The sequence below is a fragment of the Moschus berezovskii genome, chromosome 18 (genome assembly GCF_049115385.1).
Source record: "Moschus berezovskii isolate FMDL1 chromosome 18, NW_MosBer_1.0, whole genome shotgun sequence".
Lineage (NCBI taxonomy): Eukaryota > Metazoa > Chordata > Mammalia > Artiodactyla > Moschidae > Moschus > Moschus berezovskii.
The window spans coordinates 23,558,091-23,576,013 of NC_142477.1; the positions used below are offsets into that span (position 1 = coordinate 23,558,091).

Consider the following 17,923-nt stretch of genomic DNA (forward strand, 5'->3'; position numbering starts at 1 on the left):
ACCAAAGGATAGATTTGCTACTATTTGTGGCTAGGTTATCAAGAACAGTGGCAGAAGTGTCACTGGTAATCTTCTGACTTAATCGTTTCTGGGGTATCAACCTGGCTTCATTTACAGCTACTCAACCTCTCTTGGTTCCTGCTTTATTTCAACACTGATTCACTGGCCTCTCTGCCAGTTCCATAATCTAGCCAATATCCATCTGGAAGGTTACTTTTATGCTGAAGTTAGTCATATTCTATTGCGGTCAAGAAGGTGACTTACTAAATAATGCCTTTGAGAGCAACACCCACTCACACTTCCACACATACAAATAATGTGAACAATAACAAATTATGATGCTTGTGGCTCAGCTGGTAAAAAAAATAAAAAGCTGCCCCAAATGCAGGAGACCTGGGTTCGATTCCTCGGTTGGGAAGATCCCCTGGAGAAGGGAAAGGCTACCCACTCCAGTATCCTAGCCTGCAGAATTCCATGGACTGTATAGTCCCTGGGGTCACAAAGAGTCGGACATGACTGAGTGACTTTCACTTCACTAAACAAAGGGAAAGAGAGCTGGGCTTGACCCTCCCAGTTTTCATAACCTTCTTTACATATTAGAGTTAAACTTTTAGATCCACGGTGTTTAATGTCATTCTGTCTCCCTATAACTTTATGTGAACTTCACAGACTCATTGTTGTTCAGTCACTCAGTCATGTCTGACTCTTCATGCCCTCATGGACTACAGAATGCCAGGACTTCCTTCACCATCTCCCTGAGCTTGCTCAAACTCATATCCATTGAGTTGGTGATATCATCCAACCATCTCATCCCCTGTCATCCTCTTCTCCTGTCTTCTATCTTTATCAACATCAGGGTCTTTTCCAAGGAGTTGGCTCTTCACATCAGGTGGCCAAAGTACTGGCACTTCAGTTTTAGCATCATTCCTTCCAATGAATATTCAGGGTTGATTTCCTTTAGAATTGACTGGTTTGATCTCCTTGCAGTTCAAGGGGCTCTCAAAAGCCTTCAAAATCACAGACTCGTACATTTGTATATATTATGCATATGATGCTATATTCCCTACCTATCATTCTATCTGTCCATCCAATATTGGAGCCAAAAACTACAAGTAGCTATTTAAATTAATAAAACAAACATTCAGAACCTTAATTGCAATAGCCAAAACTCAAATGTTCAAATGTCAATTAAAAGGAAGATAGTTGGTTGCTTTTTTTTTTTTTTTTCCTGAAACAAATGTATTTTTTGGTGTCTAATAGCATCCATTGGTGGAGAAGGAAATGGCAATCCACTCCAGTGTTCTTGCCTGGAGAATCCCAGGGAATGGGGGAGCCTGGTGGGCTGCCATCTATGGGTTCACACAGAGTCGGACACGACTAGAGTGACTTAGTAGCAGCAGCAGCTTCCATTGGAGAAGGCAATGGCAACCCACTCCAGTACTCTTGCCTGGAAAATCCCATGGAAAGAGGAGCCTAGTAGGCTGCAGTCCATGGGGTTGCGAAGAGTGGAACACAACTGAGCGGCATCACTTTCACTTTCCTTTCATGCATTGGAGAAGAAAATGACTACCGACTCCAGTGTTCTTGCCTGGAGAATCCTGGGGATGGGGGAGCCTGGTGGGCTGCCGTCTATGGGGTCTCACAGAGTTGGACACAAGTGAAGCGACTTAGCAGCAGCAGCAACTTCCAAAATGGCAGTGTGGATATAAAACAAGACTATAATTACAGAAAGTTCTACTAGACAGCTCTGGTCTAAATACATAATGATAATCCAACTTTCCCTATGGTTAAATCAGAAATCTAGACTTCAGTTATTCAACACAGGTTGACTATCATTAATTAAGCATGTGCTTGAAGAGCAGTCCAGTAAGACTCAAAGAAAGTATGACTTTTCCATAAAATTACTATCTTATTTTATATTTTTATATATATTTTGTTTGTTAACCAATGAGATTTTTTGTTTGTTTTTTCAACAACAAGACTCTCATTATTTGAGAAACTAGTATCTATACATGGGAGATTTTAAAGGACAGACCCTTAAATGTGTATTTGAAAAATATGTGAGCGCTTGAAACCATCTAGCTCCAGGCAAAGAAATCCCTTATTTTTATTTTTTTATAACAGAACATAGAAACTGATTGAACTGTTGCCTACAAATGTTGGGACTTGGGCTTCACATGCTTTCTGAGTTTGCAGCTGTAGGCAATTGGCTAGGATCCTAATCGGACCATTTGTATCACTGATTGTTTACTTGCCTGGAGTCTGTTACTCCTCAGGTATGAAGTTAGTAAATCACTTCCCATTATTAAATTAGTTTCATATAGTTTCCTTCAACAGCCAGCAGGATATTACTAACCAACACAAACATTGTGTCAATCACTAGGCAGATGAGAACAGTTCAGGACGAGCAGCATATAGAGGAACACCTAAATTTGTAGATGCTATGGATTCCTAACTGTTAGCAGGCAATAATTAGAAGGGCTGAGGAAGATGAATAGTGCCATTACAAATAAGTGAAGATGCCATAGTGTTAAAAAGTGTGAGTTTCTCAGTCATGTCCAACTCTTTGTTACTCCATGGACTAGAGCCTGCCAAGCTCCTCTGTCCATAGCATTTTTCAGGCAAGAATACTGGAGCAGGTTGCCATTTCCTTCTCCAGGGGATCTTCTTGACCCAGGGATCAAATCCAGGTCTCCTTCATTGCAGGCAGATATTTACCATCTGAGCCACCAAGGAAACCCCTCAAAGACTCCACAGATTCATATTTAATCACAGTCTCCTCTATCACTATTCAATCCTCTTGAATATGAGTCAAACTCCTGTAAATAGTAAGGTCCTTCAGAGAAAATGGTGGCTCAGACAGCAAAGAATCTACCTGCAATGTGTGAGACCTGGGTTCAATCCCTGGGTTGGGAAGATCCCCTGGAGAAGGGAATGGCTACCCACTCCAGTATACGTGCCTGGAGAATTTCATGGACAGAGGAGCCTGATGGGCTACAGTTGATGGGGTTGCAAAGAGTGGGACATGACTGAATCACTTTGTTTCTCTTCCACTTTTCATAGAAAATAGCTTCCTAGGTAAAACAAATAGCTATAGAAAATATAAGTCCCAATTTTAAAATATTTTATTGTTATCATTTTCTTTTTAAAGCCACTTTACTGAGGTATGATTAAACACAGAACACTATCCATATTTATACATGTATTCAGCATGATGAGTTTGGAGATGAGTATACAACCACCATACAATCTATGCCATAAACATAAACATAAAGTTTTCTTTAAGTTTTCTCCTACACTCTCTTGTTATTTGTGATAAGAACACAACATAAACTCAACCCTCTTAGCAATCTTTCAAGTATACAATACAGTGCTTATTGTATTCTCACTCATGCTTCAAATTGTGCTGATCACTTGCTCCTTGAGATTTTCTCCTTATTTACTGACTCTGATTCCATTTCTATTCTATTGGTTCTAAGTCCTTTGTTGAATTTTATTTGCAAACTCTTTACGCAGACCTAGTTTTCTCTCTTCCATGAAAACTTTTTGCACTGCAGATTTATATTCTGAGCCAGGAGTCCATGTACATCTCTCTAAATTTTTATGCATGGCTTCAATCACCAATAGCCTACATCCTTCCCCCAGCTCTGCATCTCTCCATAATTTCCCACCTGCATGGCCACAAAGTACCCAGGATATAGACTCTCCAAACCTAGCTCCATCACCCTCACTTCCAGATATGGTTCTCCTCCTTTACTCGCTAGCATGCATGTGAAGTCGCTACAGTCATGTACGACTCGTTGCAACCTTATGGACTAGAGCCCGCCAAGTTCCTCTGACCATGGGATTCTCTGGGGAGGAACACTGGAGTGGCTTTCCATGCCCTTCTCCAGGGGTCTTCCTAACTGAGGGATCAAACCTGTGTCTCTAATGTCTCCTGCATTGGCAAGCATGTGCTTTACCACTAGCACCACCTGTGAAGCCCCTCTCTAGAAACAGTCCACAATTTAAGAGCCTGCTCAACATCTTCAAATGGCCCTTTCTCACCCTCAATGGACCCAAAATCTTGTCAAATCTATATTATAAGATTTTTTTAAAAAAGTTTTAATCTATTTACTCTCTTCAATTCTTTTGAAATTTACAAGTTCAAGTCTAGATTTGAGCAATGGTGCATTGCACATTTGTGAAGTGTCCTCTCTGCCCTTGAACTTGCTGTTTATGTCTCATGTCACTTCACATTTGAAAATCCTTCAATTCATTCCCAAACACCTGGAGGTAAACTATATTCTCCTTTGAGTCTCATAAAAAGAGTGGTCCTCAGTGGCCTGTCATACTGTCTAGCTTCATCCCCAATCCCACTTTTCAGCATGTGATCTGTGCTTCAGCTGTTGTACTTGTATGTCATTAATTATTACTTAGATGCTTTTGATACAGCATTCCTGCCATTCCAGAGCAGGTCTCTCTTAACCAATGTACTTTACCTGCCTCATTTTCTATTGCGAGTAACAGATTAGTTGAAGCTCTCACTCTCCTGAGGAGCCTTCCCTAAATTTACATGAGTCGAATATATTTCTCCTCACCTAGAACCATCATCCCCTAAGCTGAAACTCCAACCTCATGGGAAGAGTTGACTCACCGGAAAAGCTCTGATGCTTGGAGGGATTGGGGGCAGGAGGAGAAGGGGATGACAGAGAATGAGATGGCTGGATGGTATCACCGACTCTGTGGACATGAGTTTGAGTGAACTCCGGGAGTTGGTGATGGACAGGGAGGCCTGGCGTACTGTGATTCATGGGGTCGCAAAGAGTCGGACACGACTGAGCGACTGAACTGAACTGAACTGAACTGACAGCATCACTAGCACTGTGATGCCATCACTTGTTCTCAAAACCACCTCCTCTTCTTGCCTTCATTAATTATGGAGATTGTATATTTCATTAGTATAATCTCCACATCTAGCGCAGTATATGACATGCTGTTAGTTTCTCTTAACAGTTGAATTTATGTTGAAACAGTAACTTTCAAAGTGAAACAGGATTCTTGTAATCATCTTATTCATTCACTTCTTTGATGTGCATAATAAAGCCTTGTTCTGAAAGTCTGGATTTACTCTGGTCAAAAGATAATATAGTATAGAAATCAAGGCTACCTGTCCAATGTTCCCTTCCCTGTTTCCTGTTACTTATATATATATGTGTGTGTGTGTGTGTGTGTTATAAGTATGTCTCAGTTGTTGCCTTGAGCCAGTAATACATTATACAGTTCATAAGTAAATGATCCTTTAAATCATTATGGAACAGGAAATAAGCCAACTATTACCCTCTTTTTTTGTGATATATTAGCTGCTTTACAGAGACTAACATACTTTTGATTGTTCTGAAATTCTTCCCTGTGATTCTGTTGCTCATATAGAAGAGTGATTGTGTGTGTGTTAGTTGTTCAGTCGTATCTGACTCTTTGCAACCACACAGACAATAGCCCATCAGGCTCCTCTGTCCATGGGATTTTTCAGGCCAGAATACTGGAGTGGGTAGCCTTTCCCTTCTCCAAGGGATCTTCCCATCCCAGGGATCGAACCCAGGTCTCCCACATTGCAAGTGGATTTTTTACCAGCTAAGCCACAAGGGAAGCCCAGAAGAGTGATTGCTTAGCAATAAATGTCGAATATATTGTTGCTACATCCTTTTCTTCTTAAAGTCAACAATGTCTTCACATTTCTCTAAATATGAAGTCCACAGTTATTTATCCCAGAGACACTGTAATATCTATGTTTTATTGTGTCTAATATCTCTCTACTGCTCATGCCCTAAATTGGAGTAACCCAGTCTTTCTTGGAAGAAGAATGCAGTCAAACATGCATACTGCTTCAAATCTCAAGAGCTTTATATGTGTTACTCCTTCACCATGGACACTGCCCCAAGCTCAAAAGTCACATACAAGCAAATGTGATGGTCAATTTGGTGGGATTAGTCCTGATTTATTTTTAGATACTGGCCTGTTCTTCCCCAGAGAGTTCTTCCCTCACCCCCAATCTAGCTTTAACAGTACACCCAAGTACAAGATTCTTTAATAATCCTCATCACACTTTATAGCTGAATATTTATTTGTATGAATGTTGCCTCAATGTCAATGTCTCCCAAAATACCTGCATCATTCACTACTATATAAACAATGCCTAGCACGGTGACCAGAACTGAGGAGGTATTTGATAAATTTTGAATGAATATGACCTAATCTTCAGCCTTTGTCAAAATAAACTCAACTGACACATATCATACGATTTTGCTTGTATATGGAAAAAAGGGTACCCATAAACTTGACAAAACAGAGACACAGATGTAGAAAATAAAGTTATGGTTACTGGCGGTAAGTAGGGGGATAAATTTGAAGATTGGGATTAACATATACACACTACTATACATAAACTGGGGCTTCCCTCATAGCTCAGTTGGTAATGAATTCACCTGCAATGCAGGAGACCCCAGTTCAATTCCTGGGTGGGGAAGATCTGCTGGAGAAGGGACAGGCTACCCATCCAGTATTCTTGGGCTTTACTTGACAAGGGAAAGAATCAACTGGTAAAGAATCCACCTGCAATGTGGGATACCTAGATTTGATCCCTGGGTTGGGAGGATCCCCCGGAGAAAGAAAAGGCTACCCACTCCAGTATTCTGGTCTGGAGAATTCCATGGACTATAAAGTCCATGGGGTTGCAAAGAGCTGGACATGACTGAGTGACTTTCACTTCACTTCATACATAAATTAGAATATTAATAAGGACCTTCTATACAGCACAGGGATCTCTAACACTCTAATAGCCTATAAGAGAAGAGAATTTATAAAAGAGTATGTATAACTGATTCACTTTGCTGTACAGCTGAAACTAACACAATATTGCAAATCAACTATTCTTCACTAAATATTAAAAAAAATAAACTAAAATAAAGCTATGGTTATAAATAATGAAAAGCAAAGAGAAGACTATGACAAGTTAGTATATTTTAATGGTTTATATTTTATGTTATTTTATCTTTTATTGTAGAATAGGACTGCATACTGTATACCTTTCTAATATCTATAAATATAGTGATAGATAAGCCATATAGAGGAAAGAAATAATCCTAGAGAAGAAAAAAGAAAAAAAAACAATGATATTTCACTCTGTGATTCTTGTAACAAATGCCTGGCATTTTCTTTACGAAATTTAGAAAAAGTAAAAACTGGATGTATTTGAAGACCATCTAGGTTTAACTTTCAACTAAATGCTTTTGTTATGTGATGTCTGATGCAAATAAATGTTCACTGGATTAAAAAATAAACAAAATTATGGAACAGATTTCCTGAGAATAATACCTATGCTGAAAATGATTCATTTTCTTAGGGCCAATATGTGTTGGAAGAAAACAGTCCATAGTTAATTATGAAGTGCGATAGATTTTTCAGAATGTATATATCTATTTTTTCATATTTTGGAGAATATTTAGATTTTTATTTCTACTTCTGCATGAAAATATTAAATCATGGTAAAAGAATACTATTTTATATATATATATATATATATATAAGATATTAACAAAATTATCTAATCCAAAGCTTATTTTGTGTAAAGAAAAACCTGCAGTAAGATATGACCATAAAAATGGCAGACAAAGTTAATAAAGACAACTCTTACTATAAACAATTGTAAATGTAAAGTGTAATATAACTGAGATAGAAACATTCACTGTAATTCACTAAATGGTTATTCAGTGACAGGTAATTTACTGGAGAAAGGAAGGGATTTTCACCAGGGAAGTCATTTCCAACTGGCAGATAGTCAGATGACTTTGGGGGAAATTAAACTGGATACAGGCCATGAGCACCAAGATTAAATTTTCCATCTCCTGAAGATTATAAACTATGACTTTCAGCCCCATCAAGGTATAAAATTAGAAAGGAGATGTCTGAAAAAAGCAAGACTACTTGAAAACAAACTCTATGAAATGAAAACTGGACTATCTACATACTAGTTTAAAAAAATAGCAAGGAAGTTTGTGGTTGGTTAACAGCTCTTGGTAGAAAAATAACAATCCCTGTGATAAACTGAAATTCAAACTAGCAGATTAGAAGAAATGTATCAGTTCAGTTCAGTCACTCAGTCGTGTCTGACTCTTTGTGACCCCATGAACCGCAGCACGCCAGGCCTCCCTGTCCATACAAGATTTATTTTTGTGCTGCTAGTCTTCTTTCATTGTTGTTTTCATTAAAAAGTATGGATATGAATCACTAGTTAAAAATTAAAAGTTAATATATATTTAAATGAATCACTTCTGTAAACCTGAAATGAACATGATGTTATAAATCAATTATACTTTACTTAACAAAAAGAAAACAAATTAAAAACAAAAATAAAATGTATTAAGATTTATGAAGCCAACCGTTTGTCAGCAAACAAAACAATAAATGACTCTCTATAGGCTGGAAGAAACACAAGCTGGAATCAAGATTGCCAGGAGAAATATCAATAACCTCAGATATGCAGATGACACCACCCTTATGGCAGAAAGTGAAGAGGAACTCAAAAGCCTCTTGATGAAAGTGAAAGACAAGAGTGAAAAGGTTGGCTTGAAGCTCAACATTCAGAAAACAAAGATCATGGCATCTGGTCCCATCACTTCATGGGAAATAGATGGGGAAACAGTGGAAACAGTGTCAGACTTTACATTTTGGGGCTCCAAAATCACTGCGGATGCTGATTGCAGCCATGAAATTAAAAGACGCTTACTCCTTGGAAGGAAAGTTATGACCAACCTAGACAGCATATTAAAAAGCAGAGACATTTTTGCCAACAAATGTCTGTCTAGTTAAAGTTATGGTTTTTCCAGTAGTCATGAATGGATATAAGAGTTAGACTACAAAGAAAGCTGATCGCCGAAGAATTGATGCTTTAGAACTGTGGTGCTGGAGAAGACTCCTGAGAGTCCCTTGGACTGCAAGGAGATCCAACCAGTCCATTCTAAAGGAGATCAATCCTGGGTGTTCATTGGAAGGACTGATGCTGAAGCTGAAACTGCAATACTTTGGCCACCTCATGCGACAAGTTGACTCACTGGAAAAGACTCTGATGCTGGGAAGGATTGGGGGGCAGGAAGAGACGGGGACGACAGAGAATGAGAAGGCTAGATGGCATCACCGACTCGATGGACATGAGTTTGAGTGAACACTGGGAGTTGGTGATGGACAGGGAGGCGTGGCGTGCTGTGATTCATGGGGTCGCAAAGAGTCGGACACGACTGAGTGACTGAACTGAACTGAGCATGGATCTCCCTCAAGTTATATTTTAGAGGAATTCCATCAAAATCCTCATTCCCACTTATCACATACTATTGAAGACAAGTGAATATAAAATTTTTAAAGGCATACCAGGATCAAATTTCCATGACAGTGGATAGACAAAAGAAATATGCAGATTAACCAAGCAGAAATGAATAATACTATTTGATCAAGATTTTTAAACAGTTGGTTTGCAATACTTAAATACTTAAGAGAAGAAACTGGTCAAAATGAAAAGAAGGTATATATAAAAACGAGAAAAGGAACCACTGTAAAGCAAAAATTTTAAAATGTGTTCAAGCTAATATTCATATTTGTCATGTGGTTGTTGCTCAGTCATGTCCGATTCTTTGCAAGCCCGTGGACTGCAGCCTGCCAGGCTCCTCTGTCCATGGAATTCTCCAGGAAAGAATATTAAAGTGGGTTTCCGTTCCCTTCTCCAGGGGATCTTCCCAATCCAGAGATCGAAACTGGATCTCGTACATTGTAGGCAGATTCTCTACCATCTGAGCCACAATTTAAATAAAAAAAATATATTAATACTCCACTATTCAACTTAGTTGAAGAAAGTATTAGAATCCTAAAAGTGAATCTCAGAAAAATTATATCAAATAAAAGTTTCAGAATGAAACAATAAATGAGGGAGAAGAAAATTCAAAGAAATAATGGATGCTGTATTTCTATAAAGTACAAAAATCCTAATAATTACACAAAAAATATTGATTTCAGTCTATTATGGGTTGAATTTTAAACTGATAAAATCCACATGTAGATGTTCTAACCCCAGTATGTTATCTGAGATAGTCTTTATAAAGGACTAATGTCCTAAATAAAAAGGAAATTTGGACACAGATACTCACATAGTGAGAACACCATGTGAATGTGAATACAGCAATCTACGAGCCAGGAAGGAAGACTTGGTAAAGATCCTTCCATCATAAAAATCAAGTCTTCATTATAACTTCCGGAGAAGGCAATGGCAACCCACTCCAGTACTCTTGCCTGGAAAATCCCATAGACGGAGGAGCCTGGTAGGCTGCAGTCCATGGAGTTGCCAAGAGTTGGACACGACTGAGCGACTTCACTTTCACTTTTCATTTGCATGCATTGGAAAAGGAAATGGCAACCCATTCCAGTGTTCTTGCCTGGAGAATCCCAGGGACAGCGGAGCTTGCTGGGCTGCCATTTATGGGGTCGCACAGTGTTGGACACGACTGATGCAACTTAGCAGCAGCAGTAGCAGCATTATAACTTTCAGAGACCCTTGGCCTTTTTGCCTTTGTGGGCCTTTTTCTTTTTTCAATTAAAATGATAAATTCTATTTGCAATTGTATTGATATAAAGACTAATATAGACAATTATATTCATTTTCATATTTTATTCTGATTTGAAAGCACATTAAGACATTTTCCTGAACTCTTTCAGTATTTCTGGCCACAATGATTATGCCATCTTAAACTAACAGACTTTGTAGCAGAGGTGAAAAAAGTGTCTAGACATTGCCATATGTCCCCGAGGGTTAAAGTCACTTTCGGTTCAGCACCACTGATACACTCAAGAACACATGTACACATATTAACATACAGGTGAGTATGCTTGTATAGTAATATCAAGTACACATGGTAAACAGATTCATAGATTGTGCCCATAGTACCGCTTTATACTGATGATGTTTAAAAATTTTCCAGCACAGCACTAAGAAACACTATATATAGTGAGTTTCAATGCTATTAATTTCAACATTTTTAGATATTTCAAATATATTGTCACTTTTCTGTGAAACTTAGTGAAATCTGATTTCTTTTAAAAAGATATAACATGTTCTATATCACTACAAATTAAATGAAGTATATGCCAAATCAAATTTCTCTTTTGTGCACTGAATTTCTTTTAGGACTGGACCTAAATAGTTAAATTTCCAAGATGATTATTGAGAAATTTCTATATCCATATGCACCTGCATACCATGAGTTAATTTCACATGACATCATGTCATCACATTGTCACTTGTACAAAATTAAAATGTCATGTTTTGATACAAGAAGTTTTCCATTTCAAAGAAGTTATGGTAAAAAAAAAACTTTCATAAAATCATCATCTTGACAATAAGATGATAATCGGAACCTTTTCTTGATGTTCGTTTAATTTTTAATTCAGAGTTCATGATGACATAAGGCTATCTTTTTTTCTCTGTAAACCCTGAACCTTCCCATTCCCTTTTCCATGATTTATTCTCTCTTGAATCTCAAGATCATTTATTTAAATTGAACTTGCAGTACTTCATATTAAAAGAGATTTGAAGGCTCTCTTTTTAAAGACAGAAAAAATAGAGAATAATGGAAGTAATGGTGATGATGAGAGGGGAATTTCATGCACTATATACTAGAAACTGATTTTCATTAAAGAATTAGATATCTTACAATTTGTTCTTTGGCACTGCCATAACTAATCCCCTTTCCCATGAAGAGATCACTTAACTATTTCGAGCATCGTTGGTTTCCATAATTTGAGGAATCTGACAAGATGATTTAATTCTTTTATGCCACCAGAATTCTTTTCTTACTTTCTATATGCTTGCTGTGGTTGTTTTTGTTTTGTTTTAATAAAACAAGTTGAGAATAATTGCCCAGAGTCTACATTTTACTCTCACATATTGCCACTGTTTAGTCACTAAGTTGTGTCAGACTTTTCTGCAACCCCATGGACTGTAGCCCACCAGGCACCTCTGTCCATGGGATTTCCCAGGCAAAAATGCTGGAGTGGATTGCCATTTGCTTCTCTAGGAGATCTTCCTGACCCAGGGATCAAACTTGTGTCTCCTGCATTGGCTGATGGATTCTTTCCCACTGACTCACACACATAGGACATAGGAAAAGAAGGAAGTTAGAGATAGAATTTTAGTAACTAAATTCTTTACAGAAGCAAGCAATAGTTTCTACATGATACAGTTTTTAATCTGGAAAAAAATCCTAACAGTCATAAGAACATACACTATAAAATGAAGAGAAGTGAATATGGGGAATATAATACATTTGTTCACCCTGAAAAAAGTCTAGTCTCATTAACTTCTATTATCAAATATATATTTAATGTTCAGTGCAGTCACTCAGTTGTGTCCGACTCTTTGCGACCCCATGAATCGCAGCACACCAGGCCTCCCTGTCCATCACCAACTCCCGGAGTTCACTCAAACTCACCACCATCGAGTCAGTGATGCCATCCAGCCCTCTCCCAAATCCTAATTCTATATCGTTAATAGACTAGATATCTTAGCCTAAAACATGCTAATACGGAGGAACAATTTTTGGTCTTTCCTTTAATTTAACTTGATTCTATTCTATCATATGTTTTATTCTAGTCTCTTTAACTACCAGATAATACAATATAGATAATATACACGTAAAGATACACTGAAGTAAACATAGCATCTTTAATCTCTCATATAAGAATTTTTGGCCAGTTAAAGAAGTCATCTTTAATATTTTTGAAGTGAAAATTTTCATATTACACATATAATAAATATTTTTTATGTAATTATGGAGCAGGACACTTAGCTAATCACAGCAATTATCACTTGAAACACACGAAGCTCACTGTCAGTGGTTGTATGGTAACAAACATTATTTCCAATATGTGTCCTTAGTTAAATTCTAACAGTTACACATATTTAAATACTCCTAGAATTTATCAGGCGGAGAAGGCAATGGCAAGCCACTCCAGTACTCTTGCCTAGAAAATCCCATGGATGGAGGAGCTGGGTAGGCTGCAGTCCAGGGGGTCGCTATGGGTCGGACACAACTGAGGGACTTCACTTTCACTTTTCACTTTCACACATTGAAGGAAATGGCAACCCACTCCAGTGTTCTTGCCTGGAGAATGCCAGGGAAAGGGGGAGCCTGGTGGGCTTCCGTCTATGGGATCACACAGAGTCGGACATGACTGAAGTGACTTAGCAGCAGCAGCAGCAGAATTTATCAGGAAGAGTCAGTATACTTTTAATTACATCCTGCACACTAATGTATTCTATAGGTAAATATGAGACAAATATTCAATACAGTTATTAGCTAGTGATCAAAATATGATACCATATGTATTCTAAATTATAGCTTTTGATCTCTAAAGCAAACAATTCTACTTTTACACCATGCTTTTTATCCCATAAACAACATTTTCTAAAATATATGATAAACTATAGATATTAAGACATGAAGAATGAATTTTTAATCTCCTGGCACTAATTCTGAACACCAATATTTCAAATTTCAGAAAAATTCAAATCAAATAAAAGCGTAGTTTCAATTAAAGGAATGCAAAAAATGATCAAATTAAAATAATACATTTCTATAAAGCAAAACTTGTAAACAAAGTCAAAGGGTAAATTGCAACTGTGAAAAAATTATTGGTAATATTGGTGGCAAAGATTTATCGCATCTATTATGTAATTATTGTCTAGTACTGATAAGTTTAAAAGAGTAACAAAAGGGCCTAAAGAGTCAGTTAGTAAAAAAAAAGGAATATTCATATCCCCTCAACTACAAAAATGTGATCAATTTCATTCATAATAAGACAAACGTATATTGAAAGTACATGGAGATTCAATTTTTCACCTGTTTACAAAATTCCAAATCTTACAATCCCATTTGTTGGCATTGCTATACAGAAATATATATTCTTATACATCACTGACAGAGGTGTAAAGTACACTACCACCTATGGAGGAGGATAGGTAACACCTACCAAAATTAAAGCGTTTTTATTTTTGAATCAGAATTCCACTCTGGAAACCTCTCCCTTCAGGGACATCTATACCTTTGCTAAATGATGTGCGTACAAAGATATTCATTACAGTACTGTCTGCAATGCAACTAAACAGCAGTAACAACAAAAATACCAAGACCTAACAAAGCTAATATTTTAATGAATTTAATGAATTTGGATTCATTAAAATAACCTTGGGAGAGGGCATGCCAGGGAAAGAGCTGAAGTAAAGACCTTTGCAAATTCACACTTCCATAAAAGGAATGTTTGATGACAGAGATTTTTGTTTCAGTAATTTCAAATAATTATTACAACCATTAACAGGACTACAAAAGGCTATAATTTATAGAACCCTTTCCAGTGAATTACCACATTTGAGCATTACAATAGGCACTGAGATAGAGTTCTGTGTCCATGAAGGTGAAGCAGGGCCATAACCTGCTTCCAGAGTGTTCACAGTCTCCTAGGTGAAGCAGGAACCTTGAAAAGGGCTTCCAAATATTTTCTGTAAACGGTCATTAGTAAATACTTTAGACTTTGTGGAACTTACTTTCTTTCACTGCTTCTGAATTTTACTATCATAGCTTGAAAACAGCTACATACAATACATAAATGTGAATCTAGTTGTATTACAAAAAGACATGTTTAGAAACTGAATTTGGTTTTGTGCTATTTCCATGTATCACCAATAATACTTAAAAAAACAACTTTCAATGTCCAACCATAATGTTGGACATTGAAACAGTATTGTTGGACATTGAAAGTTGTGTGTTTTTTTTTTTAATTTTTACAATCATGTATGTATGTATGTATATATGTTTGTAGGGGGTGATGTATGAGGGGAACGAGCCTGTACAATCAAGTTATAATTGCTCACAAAGGCAGATGAATATTGAGAAAGAAGATTATGAGTAAAGGGATACAAGTCAGATAGAGAATAAGAGTACCATACCTTAAGGGTGTGACCCTTTAATTTGTCTGTTAATACGACAACTAGAATGGACCCCGATTTCTGCAGAACCTTCACAAAGGAGCAGTTTCCCAGCCCTCACCACCTCCTGGTGGCTAACAAGCTCTCAACCATATGTCCACTGGTGCCCAAGCCCAGAAAGATTATTTGTAACTAAACTACTGATTGAGATTTCATCTTTTACTAAAACTAGGTAAACCATCAAAAACTGAGAAGCTATCTGATCTTTCCCTTTTCCTTTCTAGCAAATTTGATTTTGCATTTTAATTAAACTAAAATGACAAAAATTAAACACAACAAAATATTTTAATAACATATATATATATATATTTTTTCCTTTTGGAATACTCCAAAAAAGAAACATTTTTCTGTTCCTTCCCCCACCCCCTCCTTTTCAAGGAGTGAAAGGGTTATAGAAAAAAGATTTTGAAGTTTATAACAAAAATAACTTTACAGTAATTCAATATATTATGTTCTTACTTTTAGTATATTTAATTCCATTTACTTTATGGAATACACCATAGGGAAAACGCATAGGATGAAGATAAGGGGTTTTTCTTCTTGTTTTGATATGCATATCAGAGAATGATAGAATTGTTCCAGATCGTTTTGTGCTTCATATTCTGACTCCATAGCTCCTGCCTTGTATGGAAAATACAGCTGCAACTCAGTTCCTGTTGGATGAGAGGTGGAACAGATGGCTGTGCTCCTCCACTGCCTACACATTAGGGAAGCACCCTGGCTTAGGATGGAGTACTATTTTTTTTTTTTTTTTTTAGCACCGACAGAGCTAAAGTGAAAATAAATAGTCAAGCAGGGAGATAGAAGTCACGGAGCCTGTAGTCATGAAGATTCTACCGCTGTGCTTGCTTCTTTTCCCATAGGTACTGAACCAGCCTAAGTGTGGCTGCTTGCCAGCCATCAGTAATTTATCAGAAGATGGTCTCCCCACTTCCCATGCTCTTCTTTACTCTGGAACCTTGATGACACATGCTTAAACTGCCCTTTATTACTGAGCACACAATTTCCTAAAGGGTTTGACCAGCCGTTAAATTGTCTTGTCTGTATGTCTGAGAGAAAGGAAAGTTGGTGTGAGGTTCCTGATCATTTTATCAACTTCATTCTTTGGGGATTTTAACAAAACCTGTACATTGAGTATATATTTAATCTACATTTAAAATATATTACTATGTGTATGGAAATTAATTTGGGTGTTTGATAAAATAGCCATGTGTTTTAAAAGGCTGACAAATTCAAGTACAACCTTGTAACAACAAAAATATATTAGAAGTCATAGAGTTTCTTAGCTTTATGTACAACAGCAGTAGATTTTTTAAAAATTTGTAAATATCAATGTGCCACGAAATGACACGGTGAATTCGAATACACCTTCATGGTACTAAAGACAAAATTACTGAATTGCGTGTTTAAAGTGTTTACATTTTACATGAGAGAACAGAAAGAGTGATACACTGGTAAAGAAAATGCAGTCTAGTACATACGAACTGATGTTTATGGAGATGTGACATGCTTGGCAACGTTCATTTTTTATAATTATTATTTCAAAATGTTCAGAATAAGAAACAACATTCTGTAACGTAATTCACTTGAAGTTCCATATCTCTTCAAATCCAACTCCAGCTCCACCCTCATCTCACTCACCCCTCAATTTCCCAGGAGAGGAAAAAACAAACAATAAACAAAAACTTACTTTTCCAACATACTGTGGATCTGGTCCCATATGTTCTTCTAAAACAAAGAACTGATTCCAAACCCATCCCCTTTTTGGACGGTGGTGGACTTCGGTTTCACCTTCGATGTGTTTGGTTTGATTTCTGGTCCCCTTGATGGAGCTGTGGTGAGTGGTCCCATAACACCTCTGCACAAAACAGAGACACACAAGAACTGGGCAGATGCAGGAGGTACTCGTAATTTTCATTGTAAGATAACTTTCCAGTTCACAGCCTTCTTGCTTTTCCTTGTCAGCTACAAATGCCTAGTGAGCATTTGAGAGAGAAGCCAAAGCATCTTCTGGAAGGACAGTCCGTAGAAAACTGTTTAGCATGTCCATGATTTAACAGCCCATCAGGGAAAGGTCAGGCTACATTTACATCCTGAAACACTTAGAGAACCAAAGCCGTAGTTGTGTGATTCTAAGTCTTCACAGCTGGTGAACAGAGGCAACCATTTTCTACCTGATAGAAAGAGAGAAAATTATATACATTATAAAACATGGCAATTTTAAGTATTTACTCAGAATACAAATTATACTGTTTTGCAGGGTGATGCTGATAGGCAAAGAATACGTGCAAGTTCTTTTGGAAATAAACACAAACATACACAGTCATGCTTAAGTCTGCACATGGTATTTTTACATGGACATACATATTTGTATTTTAAATTCCAACTTTATATATATATATATATATATAATTTAATTATTTAAAACAACAGAAATGCAGCCCTAAGAGAGCTTAAAAATTGACCATGAACATGTGCCTTACAAAATGTGACCTATTAGAGACTCCAGACTAAGTGCAAATTTTTAATTTGTTTTTTGTATTTATTTTGCTTTTGTTAGATGTACTACAACTTAATATAGATCAATCATCTATTACATGTGACTCACAGAACTTCACAGAATATTCCCTCAGGTTGAAAATTTTTCACAAACCACCACAGTAATCAAGTAGGTACTTAAAATCTTTAGTAAACAAACTAGAAGAAAGAAGATGGCTGAAAAATACATATGCTATTGAAAGCCACTCCACATCTTGGATAAGATTAGCATAACTGAACAAGTAAGAATATCAACGACTGAATTCTAGCTTGTTTGGGTTTTAGTAGGCCTGTAGATAATGCTCTAGAATGTGGTCTTCACCT

General features: G+C 37.0%; 1 protein-coding gene across 3 annotated transcripts in view; it reads right to left on the reverse strand.

The window, feature by feature from the left end:
• Positions 1-17,220, reverse strand: part of CDH18 (cadherin 18) — a 408,681-nt gene extending 391,461 nt beyond the window's left edge. For all 3 annotated transcript variants that reach the window (XM_088827640.1, XM_055422239.2, XM_088827639.1), the window contains exon 1: positions 16,752-17,220. In XM_088827640.1, coding sequence (XP_088683766.1) covers positions 16,752-16,979 — 228 coding nt within the window. In that variant the 5' untranslated portion in view covers positions 16,980-17,220. The remainder of the gene's footprint in view (positions 1-16,751) is intronic.
• Between the last annotated feature and the right edge of the window lie 703 nt (positions 17,221-17,923).